This window comes from Myxine glutinosa, chromosome 13 (genome assembly GCF_964187855.1).
Source record: "Myxine glutinosa chromosome 13, kmMyxGlut1.1, whole genome shotgun sequence".
NCBI lineage: Eukaryota > Metazoa > Chordata > Myxini > Myxiniformes > Myxinidae > Myxine > Myxine glutinosa.
In genome coordinates, this window is record NC_136273.1 from 21,517,662 (window position 1) to 21,531,399 (window position 13,738).

Consider the following 13,738-nt stretch of genomic DNA (forward strand, 5'->3'; position numbering starts at 1 on the left):
TTCCAACACTCCTGATATTAATACTGCTTGGGAATCCTTCCACACAAGCTTGCGTTCCTTTGTGTACAGGTTTATAGCATCTTGTGTGCAATAATCATACCTATCCTATCACCACTGGTACACAGAATCCCGTGGTGAGGTAATTGCCTGCAAACAACTTGCTTTCTCTTCCTGGAAGGAAAATCTGACTGAAAGGAACCTCAGGTCATTCCACGAAGCCCAGAGGAAATTTCTCCACTCTCAGGAAAGCCAGAGAACAACATCGGGTCAACTGCAAGGCTGAACTCTCAAACTTATCTCCTTCTTCAAAGACCTGGTGATGCCTTATCAAGTCTGTCTTTAGAGTATGCTCCTCCTCCATCCCTTCCCCCACTTTAAATGGCACCTTAGCCGACTCTGCTCATGAGAAGGCCGAATGCCTCAATTATTCGTTCGCTTCCAAATCTGGTATACCCAACCCCTCACTCCTTATATCTCCCCTGCTCTCTCATACGCAACTGTTCCTGGATACTGTGTCTTTTGCACTTAAGGTGGAAAGGTTCCTGGCAAACCTTGACTCCGATTCTGTGAGAAGCCCAGACGGCACGAGTACAAGTATACTAAAAACCTGCTCTGCTACTCTCGCTCATCCTCCCTCGTTCTGCTCTTTTCACTCAATCATTCTCTCTGGGTCAGTTTCCGTCTACCTGGAAGTTAGCCAACATCACTGTCACACACAAACATGGTGCAAAACGGATCCTCTTAACTACAGGCCTATTAGCTTGCTTCCAATTATAAGCAAGGTCATTTAATCTATAATTGCAATTGATATCAAATCCTTCCTTTTCTCCAAGGCGGACCCCGACCCAGGGACAACCACATCTCACATCATCAGTTCGAGCTCAGACCCGGCCATTATACCCTCGATATACTTCTTCTAACCTCCCAACAATTGATCGAGGCCCTCAATCTCACACATGAGATCAGAACCATCTCTCTGGACATATCTCGAATATTTGATACAATCTGACATCCTGTCTTCATCTCTAAATTCTCTGCTTATGGCATCCAAAGCCACCTTTTTTATTTATTATTATTATAGATTATTCCATTTTCATACAATCTGTCTGATTATTGCCTTCGCCACCAAAGGTGAATGGAGGTTATCTTTTAACCCCTGTCTGTCTTTCTGTTTGTTTGTCTGTTTGTGAACAGGATATCTCAAAAAGGTGTGGATGGATTCAGACGAAATTTGGTGGACAGATTGGGTGTGTGACAATGACGAAATGATTAGATATTGGTGAAGATCCAGATCCGGATCAGATAACTTTTAAGTGATTCTTCACCATTGAGTGATGGGGTTAAAACCGATACATAGCAGGATATCTCAAAAAGTTAAAGACGGATTTGGACGAAACTTGGTGGAGAGGTTGGGTGTCTGACAAGGACGAATCGATTCGATTTTGGTGAAGATCTGAATATGGATTCGGACAGGATAATTATTTAATTTTAAGTGATTCTTCAACATTGAGAGATCGGGTGAAAAGCGATATATAACATGATATTTAAAAAAAGTTGCGGATGAGTTTTGACTAAACTTGGTGGATGAGTTGGTTTGGTGACAAGAACAAGCCGATTAGATTTTGGTTCAGGTGCGAATCCAGATCCGGCCTATCAGTGGATACAATGTAAACTGTTCAGCCTGGCGGAGGTGTGCGCTCTACCGAGTGTCGTTCGAGTTTCATGATGTGATTAAAAAAAAGTATTTTCACTAATAGTTCTATATTTTATTATCAATATTATTTAATTTTGTATTATTTCGATAGAACTGTACCTTTTTAATCTTTGGACTACTTTTGATGTATATTTTGGAATTTAACTGAAATTTTATCTTTTTATCTTATCTCTGTCTGTCATGGATCACCAGCTTCCTCCATTCCCATATTCATCATGTAGCACTTAACGGAATCCTCTGATCTCTCATTGTCAAGGTTGCAGTGTCCCAAGGCTGCTTCTTGGGCCCAGTTATGTTCCTCATCTTCATCAATGATCTTTCTCATTCCCTGGAAATCCTGCCCATCTCTTGACTGATGATTCCACCCTCTGCCGTATCATTTCTCATCCTTCAGACAGACAGCAGCCTCTTCCCACTTTGCAGAACTTGATAAAATCAGGAGCTAGTCCAAAACTTGGAAGATGTCATTCAACCCAGATAAATTCCACAAATCTCACCGTCTCGCCAAAAGGACCGTCTAGCAAACCTTCCCCTTTACTTCCTAAACAAACCACTCGAAGAGGTTAAGCCACTCAAACTTTTGGGTCCCACTATCAGCCATTATCTTTCTTGGGCAGACCATATTTCCAAGATGGCTTCCAAAGCCAGCTGCTGAATGGGCACCCTTAATCATGCAAAGTCTTTCCTTGGTCAATCTGAACTTTTGACAACTTAAGAAGCCATTCATTTGCAGCTTGATGGAGTACAGTACTGTTATCCCCTTTCGGCACCGCTGCCGTGGACATCTCAAACACCTTGTCCTTCTTAAAGCAGTGGAAAGCAAGTCCCTCAAAATAATTGGTGTATCCAGGCCTGTTACTTTCACATTGCAGATAGGTTGATTGCCTCTCTGATTTCTACCACCTCCTTTTTGGTCTTGTGCCCTCTGCCTTCTCCTGACTCTGTTCCTCCCAGGTGTCTGAAGGACACACACGGTCTTCCAGTAACCCTCTTCTTGTTAAACTCTTAAAATCCAGGCACACTGCTCACCTCAACTCATTCACTCCTCTTTTCTCTCACATGAGGAACCAACTTCTTCAGTAAGGTCAGTCTCATTCTTCCCTCAGGGCTACGAGACAGATATGAGGTCATCCCCCATCAGGTCATGTCAGGTGATGACCTCCCCCATCACATCGTAAATAGAAGCGAAGACCTGATGGTCATCCCCCATCCATACTCATGTGTCCTTCTCCACCCCCTTGATCTCACTCTCACTCTACTTTGCTGTTTGTCCCTCTCCATTTTGTTTGTTTCCATTCTGATCTATTCTGATGACAGTCTTCCATGAGCCTCAACCACAAATTCCAAAAATAAAAAAGGACGCTTTGGCCTGGTTCTGCCCCTTTAGACATCCTCTTGAGATGATACTACTACTACTACTACAACTACTACTCACTACTTTAACAGCCACAGTTACCCCCACATTCTTCTGGGTATGTCAGGGAAAGTTTTTGACCCAAGTCTTTCACGGAGCGGCGAGTCAGGCCTGACGTTCATCTGAAGGTGGTTTGGGAAGGAATTGCCAGAGATAAATCGCCAACTTTTGAAGAAAGACAATGGGGATTTTTAATGTCCACCAATGAATGTTAGCAGATGGGGCACCATGGCTTAATGTCCACCCAACCCTGGCTAGATAAAAAGGTAAGCGCGCTACCCCTGAACCAACCTGTTGAACAGATGCTTATTGGGATTTATTTGATGAACAGGTGGTTTGTCTTGTTGGTGTTCACATTTGACCCCGAAGCTCATGATCCAAGAACCCAGGGTCAAATGCCATATGTGTTTGTCCTTTGTCTACTCATGTCAGGGTGATTCAAGTAAAAGTACACAAACTTCTTCTGGTGTCTTTTCCATGCAAGTTATCTACAGAATTTCCCCAAAGAGCCTTAGATTGCTGTAAAGGAAAAATCATGGAACACGCACACGTACACCACAAAACAGGAAGAAACCCACATTGTGTGTTCTGCAATCCAATCAAATGATTTCTCATGAATGGTATTGGATTCAGGTTCAGTACAAGTGTTTATTTGATTCTCTCTCTCACAGCCAAGGACTTATGCACTCACCTGCACATCTATATCCCTCCATTAGATCTCGCTCAAATGCGCGGACATCTCAAACCCGTGCCGTCCATGGCACGTAAGCCACCGCTGGGGAGAGAAAGTATGTGAGGAGTTCTTCAGACAAGGTGAGTACTAATTCCACCTCAATTGTTAACTTCAATCTCTTCGTTACCTTCTTCCTCTTATTTAGTCTTGACTCACTTCTTTAATATACAGTATTCACTTTCCATTCACCAACCTCATTCAAGTTCTGGTTGCATGGACAGGACAGTAACGTCTAGGCCCGATTCTCTTTGACCCAGAGGCAGCCACAGGCAGACCCCGACCCAGGGACAGCTACAGACGGACCCCGACCCAGGGACAGCCACAGGCGGACCCCGACCCAGGGACAGCCATAGGCGGACCCCGACCCAGGGACAGCCACTGGCAGACCCTGACCCAGGGGCAACCAAAGGCAGATCCCGACCCAAAGACTGCCGCAGGCGGACCCCGACCCAGGGACAGCCACAGACGGACCCCGACCCAGGGACAACCACAGGCAGACCCTGACCCAGGGGCAACCAAAGGCAGATCCCGACCCAAAGACTGCCGCAGGCGGACCCCGACCCAGGGACAGCCACAGACGGACCCCGACCCAGGGACAACCAAAGGCAGATCCCGACCCAAAGACTGCCGCAGGCGGACCCCGACCCAGGGACAGCCACAGACGGACCCCGACCCAGGGACAACCACAGGCAGACCCTGACCCAGGGGCAACCAAAGGCAGATCCCGACCCAAAGACTGCCGCAGGCGGACCCCGACCCAGGGACAGCCACAGACGGACCCCGACCCAGGGACAGCCATAGGCGGACCCCGACCCAGGGACAGCCACAGACGGACCCCGACCCAGGGACAGCCACTGGCAGACCCTGACCCAGGGGCAACCAAAGGCAGATCCCGACCCAAAGACTGCCGCAGGCGGACCCCGACCCAGGGACAGCCACAGACGGACCCCGACCCAGGGACAGCCACTGGCAGACCCTGACCCAGGGGCAACCAAAGGCAGATCCCGACCCAAAGACTGCCGCAGGCGGACCCCGACCCAGGGACAGCCACAGACGGACCCCGACCCAGGGACAGCCACAGACGGACCCCGACCCAGGGACAGCCACAGACGGACCCCGACCCAGGGACAGCCACAGACGGACCCCGACCCAGGGACAGCTACAGACGGACCCCGACCCAGGGACAGCCACAGGCGGACCCCGACCCAGGGACAGCCATAGGCGGACCCCGACCCAGGGACAGCCACTGGCAGACCCCGACCCAGGGACAACCACAGGCAGACCCTGACCCAGGGGCAACCAAAGGCAGATCCCGACCCAAAGACTGCCGCAGGCGGACCCCGACCCAGGGACAGCCACTGACGGACCCTGACCCAGAGACAGCCACAGGCAGACACCGATGCAGAGATAGTCATAAACAGGAGCGAGTTATTTCCAGTAAAACATGTTATACCTTGACGTCACACGAGTACGTTTGCCATAACCAATACCAAACAATTAGGGTCGCTATAAAATAATGAATGCATGAGGAAACGTGAATGTACGTTATTGCACTTAACAGTCAGATTATTTATTTTATAGCTGTGTACTTTTGTTCATTTGCGAACGATTTATCCCCTTGCGTTTATATCTGATTTGTTTCAATCACTCTGTGGAATGTTCCACAATTGTGATAACTTGTTGTGCATTTTCTCTTTGTTTTTCGTTATTTGCATATGATTGCAAATCTTGAATCAGCCTTGAATTGTGCATTTTAAAAAAGAATAAAGGATGTCCATGAAATATCTAATCAAGGGAGTATAAAGCATAAACTGAATGTGAAGAGAGAGAGAAAGAGAGCAACAAAGGAATGGTGTGTTTAAAACAAGTCTCTTTTGTGAAACTTGTGGAGGCGCTTGTACATTTATGACATATATGACTCGGACCATAGAAGACGCAAGTGTACTTTTATTTGAATTACAAAGACAACAATAGACAATGGACAAATCGACACAGTATATGGGGTTTTACCCTGGTATCCTATAGCTCAGTTAGGATGGCCAAGCACGCTAGTCTATTACATGGGAGGGCATCTGCTTTAATTGTGCTTTTTTCCAAGTATCCTCATATCGGCCAATGACATGTCCTGTCGGAATGTTTGCAGGTGATTTGGAGAGGAGAAGTAGGATGCCGATCTCATCCTTGTGTGACCGTTACACAGACACCATCCCCACTATCCAGATCGGTGGGTCCACTGTGGGGAGGAAATCAAATTTTTTTTTTGTTATTAATGTGACATGTCCATACCAAATTATATTACAAGGGAAAAGTATAATGTGTCATGTGATGGAATGTAAAGACTGTTGGGAAATGTGTGTGCAGGCTCAATTTGGTCGAATCATGAGCTAAATGTTTGAGATAACTGTCTCAATCTCTCTTAACAATTGCAGAGCAGGCATAGATCTGTTACAAAGATGCACTGTACCGTCTTATTGAGTGACCTTTTATGGAGTGACCTTTGCACATAGTTGAGGTTGTGGACCAATCGTTCAGAGAGGTTCCGGGATAAACGGAGCCCAGCTATTTTGATCAAGATGGCCATGAAATCATGTCATCAGAGGTTACTATGTCAGTGAAATGGTTTCAGTGTAACATATTCCATATAGGAATCTCCAATATATATTAATACATATATATATGTATATATATATATATATATATATATATATATATATATATATATATATATATATATATATATATATATATATATATATATATATATATATATATAGTTACAGTCCGCGGATTAGGATGTTATTTACCGAGCGGTGGTATTACCGCGACCGAACAGTTGCTCCCCTTTTCTTCCCTTACACTCACCCGATTCACCCAGACGTTGGCCAAATCGCGCTATGCTAAATCAATGATGGAAAGGACACGACGACTGGGAAAGAGGAAACGACGCAAGGGGTACAGTTCTCAAGACCTCCGGAGGAGGGTATAATTACAGTGGTGGAGAAAAGGGGGTAGATTACAAGGCAGAGTGAGGTAAAGACACAGAAGAGATGGGCACTTAAATACCGTCTTATCTTAGCCCAGACAGACCACGGACAAACGGACAAGGTAGACTTACACAGGGATTGATGGCAGGAAGGGCCAGGTAGGTCGATAGCACAAGGTGCACCTTGGCTCGGGGACAGGATAAAGCATGGTCCAAAAGATGCAGGGAGGCCTCACAGCGCTCGGAGGTGGTCTTGCTTGCTCCAGGCTCAGCGCGCATCTGACGTCACCTCCCTCTCACTGCGCATGCTCAGCGGGGAGTGACACGCCCTCGGCTGGTTGGTTCCGCCCCACTGGGGCCGGTCCGCCGCTTCCATTGGGTGCGGGGGTTACCGGGCTCCGCCCTTGACGAGGAGCTGACAGGGAGCCCCTGTTTGGTAACCCCGTCGAGCACATGTTCGATGGCGGCTCGTTGTTGTTGTTGTTGTTGTTGCTGAACTGTGAGGAAGAGCTGCGGGGAGGTATTGGGAGGTCCTAAACTTCCTAACGGTGCCATACAATCACATTCTGGTGCAACGAAGGGTCAGAATTAATGGAAACGAACCTTTAACTGACATAGACTAAGAATAACTAGCAAGATGTCCTATAGTTGTCTTACATGAGATGCAGTGAACCTGGGTGCGACATTTAATGGGGGAAATAGGGGGAGGTCGGGTCTACAGAGTGTTGTTTACAGAAAATGGGACTAGGGAATGGGGGATTGGGGAGAGTTGGGAAGTATTGAGGAAATAGGGGAATATTTACAAGCGGATATGGATGGATGCAAATCCCATATCCGCAACACTGCACCCTCTCGACCTCGGGGCGTCCCGACCCGATAAATTTTTACCTACTTTAGTGTGGCACTCAGATGTAGTTCCCTCTACTATTAACTCAACCCTGAGTGCGACAGTTTTACAGATGTTCACAAGTGAGTAAATATGTCCCCCTGCGACGTTGCACCCTTCTCCTAACAGAAACACACCCACAGGATAACCGAATCGCGGAAAGCATCATCAAACTAAACATACAGCCGGTAGGGAGCATCATTTATATAAGACTACACTGATATTTACACTACGATCCAGGACCTGTTCTTTGAGGAACACATGCAGATGTTATGCAGAGGGAGAGCACGCATGCCAGCATCGATACACCAACCCACGAGTGCCCTGTGGCCCTACGGCCTTTAATAATGTGCAGAGCACCCCTTCCAAGCACCAAAAGCACCACCCCATTATGCACAGTCAGCACCATCCGGTGCACCAATAAAGTGTTCATAAAAATGCACCATCAAGTGTCCATGGTCACCGGTGATGTCGCAGCCGGCCGATGTTCTGCCGCTGGTCTTGCCTTCATGGAGTGCACTTGGCCTTCTGGCTTCTTTAGAAATAAAGAAAGGCGCCAACCGCATCCATTTCTTAATTGTGGCCGTCAGGGGGCCAACTAAAAGTGGTTCACCTGTATGGCAGAGGTGCCACGTTGACCCAGGTCCATCCACGGGTGGTGCTTGACCGCAAAAGAACTGCGGTCCATTGTGGGCGGCCACAAAAATTGCGGTCCATATGGTGTATTGATCCAGGCAGCAAGCAGCGGAAGTACAGGCCCACAACTGCGGAGCCAGCACCTCTCTCTCCTCTCTCTCTGCCCCAAAGCCAGATCCTTGGAGGTGGGAGACAAAAGAAGACAAGTGAGTAAGGTGGTAAGGGCGCAAAAGTGCACGCAATACAAGGCAATGCACACTGGGGGCACATAGGAACCAGGTGAGACAGGTACGTTCCTACCGTACGCCCCCCCCCCCACCAGGTAACCTACATTGCCCCTCCCTTACCCCTTACTGTATCCACAAAACACAACACTACCCATAAACATCTACTTTACACATCAAACAAACGTCCCTACTGTCTTCCCCGTTCCTCCCATAAACCAAATTCGTCTTCTCTCCCTCCTAACCAATCAAATTTGCCATTTCCAACTCTCATCAAACTTTGCCATCACCAATTCATCATCAGTCCCTCCGAAGGAGGGAGAGATGGAATCACCCCAATGTCTCATCCACGTCGTGATGCGTCTCACAAATCCAAACAGCAATTCTCCTTTCCTGCAACACAAAACAAAGGAAACACAGGTGTGGAGTCATCATCATCACCTCAGGTAAGTGGCTGCGTATGGTGCGACAGGTTCATCAATCCTAACTATTTCCTAAATGACTTTAACAACTTTACATTACCCGGGGTCTTTCCCTGCCAATCCATTGGCCAACTTACACTATGGGTTCTAAAAACCAATTCCCATTGACCAAACTGTGGTGCTTCTCAATTTGGGGTCTCACTCCCCCGATTCATCTCCCGGTGCCCTTGCACAATTTCTGGGCTGCGACGTGCGACCAGCAGGTCTACCCACCTGCACACCTCCACCACTGCAGTTGCCACCCGAGCTTACCTAGCTCCTCACCCTAACCTAACTAACTGGGGAAGGCCCCTCCTGGCTCTGTCACCCCACTCGGTGCCCTCTGGCACTGGGCTACCCGGGTCCGTCCTCCGGATCCTAGGGCCCCATCCACAACAACTACTACCGGCTCCCAGAGCCCACCTGCGGCCTCACCTGGCCGACATCCTCACAGTGGTGGAGTGCCCAAACCAACTACACACACTAACAGGCTACACGCCCAGCCATTTCCACAACACTAATGCACCCATCCAATCATCATTCTTCCACCCGCACCACAGATGCCAATATCCAACCACAATTTACCTATACCCTCTACCTAACACTTACACTACCCGCCCCGGGTATCCGCGATGGGGGTCCACTCTTCCCCCATCCACACCTTCGCACCACGCACACCACTCCGTACCACTTACTCCAACTCTCTCCACACCACTCATTCTCTGCTCCATATATTCCACACACCTGTACTTGCACACCTGTGCTCTCATACTTGGTGCCGCCTGCACCCTTCTCTTCCCCAAGCGCATTCGCGCTGATCCACAACACTCACTACTCACCATGACACTCATCCGCAATGCTCTCTCATTCATCGCTTGTACCTCACACACGCCTCGGAGCATTGCCTCACCAATGCCTCATTTGAAGCTGCTCACCAGCACTTCCATTCATACTGCATCATCTGCTCTGTCTACTCCCTTCTAAAACTCGCGCTCCTCCGTCTTCCCTTTAAACTATTGCACTCCCACGTCATTTTATCATCCACACTAAGCTACCTGCGTCCCCACTACAGGTATCAGTCACTAACTAACCTTAACGTTACCTAATGTCATCTTCGCTAGATCCCTACAAACGATATATCCTAACCCTCCCGGGCTAGTTTTCACTGCCATCAACCCCATAAGACTAGTGCTCCTTTGCCCCCCTTTGTGAGGGATGACAGAGTTGCCATCCCACCACATCGGGCATCTCCCACTACCAATTTTGCACATCAAATTTCAACAAATCAAAAATTTGCCAATCACTACCCATCATCTGCCAATCATTACTGCCAATCCTTTGCCAATCATCAAATTTTGCCTTTTTCTAATTTTGGGTCCAAAACACTAACCTCATCATTACAGTCCACTTACTAATGCCTCTCGGTGCGCCAATTCACTTCCACAGCCCGGCTTCGTAAAGCCGAGCAATGAATGCGGGTTGTTTGGTGCCGGCGGCTGGATGCGTCCGACACTCGGTGCAGGGAAGGACGCTTACCCGGGCCGAGATCCCACGCACCACCTCGGCACGGAGCCATCCCATGGCCCGATCTCGACCTGCTGGAACGCGTCAACAAAAAGGGGTCGCCATGACAACCCTTCCTATCGGGCTGCCCGCTCCGCTTAGTGGAGCACGGACGTGGCCGTTCGAAGCACGGCCCGGCGTGGATCGCGTACGGCGGTTCTTTCGAAACCGCCGTGGTTCGGATCCCCGCTGGTCCTCACGGCACGCGAAGCTGCTCGGCGCGCACCGAGGGCCCGATTCGGCTATAAGTCGCTCTAGCCGCTAACCCGGTTACCGTCGATGCCTCACCTGCATGCTTACACGCATACGCTACCCGTTCCTTGCTCAAACATCCAGCTGTCTCCCTGCTCTTGGTCATTGCACCTTCTCTTACACACCCAGGTACACTCATTCCGCTCACAGACTTGGTCACACACCTGACCACCGAACACCTTGGCACACATTCGTCGCTCGCACACCTCACCAACACACCTCTTCGCGCCCCCTCCTCGGTCACCTCCTCTGTGACAATCACAGGTGTGCTCTCACTCGCACACCCAACCACGTGCCTCATGACCAACTCAAGTGTGCAGTCCCACGCACGCTCTACCATTCCAGGTGTGCATCCTTCCATTCCAGGTGTACATCCTCTCTCACCTGTCACCACCAACTCACGCTCCGTGTCACTCTTAATACTTTCACCACCACTCTTGACAGCACACTCACCCTTACTCTCGACAGCGCACTCTTTCCTCATGCACCTGTCCGTTACACACCTTTCTCGCGCACCCTCTCCCGTTACATCCTCTGTAACACTCACCACAGGCGTGCATGCTTCCGTTACATCCTCTGTAACACTCCTCACTACGCGCTTTCATGTGCTCCCTCGCACACGCGCTACGACCGACACACTCTCGACAGCACCCTCACTCCTTGGCGCGCACTTTTTCCTCACACACCCCAGAGTCGGACTTTCTCGCACACCTCCTTTTTCGCACACCAGACCTGTCGCACACTTCACCAACGGCCTCTCACGAACACCCGGGTCCATCTCGACCCCCAAGCTTATTAAATCACCTGGCGCATCATACGCACGACCATATTGGTCACCACTTACACCGGGTCCTCTTTCTCTTCGCTTCTCCTCCATCACCTGCGAATCCCTCATCCGGTTAATGAGCACATCATCACGATCCAAACACAGACTTTGGACCAATTCTTTTACTTTGTAGCGGCTACCGCTGGGTTTTCACAATCGCCTTGCACCTATCAAGGACGCGGAGCGATCACCATGCCGGGCTCGTCCAGGACGCCCGGGCAGGCCCGCGCTCAACTTGCCAGGCTTCGGTCGGGACGCCCGGGCATGCCCGGGCAGGCTCGCCCTCAACTTGCCAGGCCGCAGCCAGGACGCTGGGCCACGCCCCCTCTCGCCTTTCCTGGGCAAACGATCAGGGATAATATTGTTACAGACGCGGTTTTAGATGTTAGTTTACCGAGCGGTTTGGTATTACCGCGTCCGCACAGTTACTCCCCGATTAGAACCCTATCCCGCCCGATTCCACTCGAACGTTGACCAAGTCGCGCTATGCTAAATCAATGAAGGAAAGGACACAACGGCTGGGATAAATGCAACGACACAAGGGGTACAGTTCTCAAGACCTCCGGAGGAGGATATAATATTGGTGATGCAGAAACGGGTAGATTACACGGTAAGAGGTAAAGCACAGAAAAGATGGGCACTTAGACACAGTCTTATCTTATCCCCGACAGACCACAGACAAACGGGACAAGACTGACTTACACAGGGATTGATGGCAAGGAAGGGCAGGCAGTCGATAGCTCAAGGTGCACCTTGGCTCAGGGACAGGATACAGCTCGGTCCAGTCCAGAGATGCGGGGAGGTATTCAGCGCTTGGAGGTGGCGTCTTCTCTCTCCGTGGTGTGGGCGCATCTGACGTCACCTCCCTCTTCCTGCGCATGTCCAGCGGGGAGTGACACGCCCTCGGCTCGTTAGCTCCGCCTCAGATGGAATCGGTCCGCCGCTTCTATTGGGTGCAGGGGTTACCGGGCTCCGCCCTTTACGAGGAGCTGACAGCGAGCCCCTGCGTGGTAACCCCGTCGGAGCACATGTTCAATGGCGGCTAACCAAGCCGGAGTGAGGACGCACACTCGCCGCGCCGCCGCCGCTGTTGTTGTTGTTGTTGTTGTACCATGAGGAAGAGCTGCGGGGAGGTATTGGGAGGTCCTAAACTTTCTAACGGTGCCATACAATCACATTCTGGTGCAACGAAGAGTCAGAATTAATGGAAACGAGTCCTTAACTGACATAGACTAAGAATAACTAGCAAGATGTCCTATAGTTGTCTACGTGAGATGCGGTGAACCTGGGTGCGACATTTAATGGGGGAAATAGGGGAAGGTCGGGGCTACAGAGTGTTGTTTACAGAAAATGGGACTAGGGAATGGGGGATTGGGGATAGTTGGGAAGTATTGGGGAAATAGGGGAATATTTACAAGCGGATATGGATGGAGGCCAATCTCATATCCGCAACATTGCACCCTTCTCTACCTCGGGGCGTCCCGACCCGATAAATTTTTACTTACTTTAGTGTGGCACTCAGATGTAGTTCCCTCTACTATTAACTCAACCCTGAGTGCGACAGTTTTACAGATGTTCACAAATGAGTAAATATGTCCCCCTGCGACGTTGCACCCTTCTCCTCACAGAAACACACCCACAGGATAACCGAATCGCGGAAAGAATCCTCACACTAAACATACAGCCGGTACGGAGCATTATTTACACAAGACTGCACTGATATTTACACTACGATCCAGGACCTGTTTTTGGAGGAACACATGCAGATGTTATGCATAGAGAGAGCACGCATGCCAGCATCGATACACCAACCCACGAGTGCCCTGTGGCCCTACGGCCTTTAATAATGTGCAGAGCACCCCGTCCAAGCACCAAAAGCACCACCCCATAACACAGTCAGCACCATCCGGTGCACCAATAAAATGTTCATAGTCACCGGTGGTGTCGCAGCCGGCCGATGTTCTGCCGCAGGTCTTGCCTTCTTGAAGCACTTGGCCTTCTAGCTTCCTTAAAAAATAAAGAAAGGCGCCAACCGCGTCCATTTCT

The 13,738-nt window shown here is 49.6% G+C and overlaps 1 protein-coding gene across 2 annotated transcripts in view; it reads left to right on the forward strand.

The window, feature by feature from the left end:
• The window catches only part of LOC137438702 (high affinity 3',5'-cyclic-AMP phosphodiesterase 7A), a 154,138-nt gene that overhangs the window by 86,276 nt on the left and 54,124 nt on the right, over positions 1-13,738 (forward strand). For both annotated transcript variants that reach the window (XR_013621165.1, XM_078767169.1), the window contains exons 11-12: positions 3,845-3,941; positions 6,005-6,085. Coding sequence is in view for 1 of the 2 variants with exons in the window: in XM_078767169.1 (XP_078623295.1) it covers positions 3,845-3,941; positions 6,005-6,085 (178 nt within the window). In the remaining variant the exon portion in view is untranslated. The remainder of the gene's footprint in view (positions 1-3,844; positions 3,942-6,004; positions 6,086-13,738) is intronic.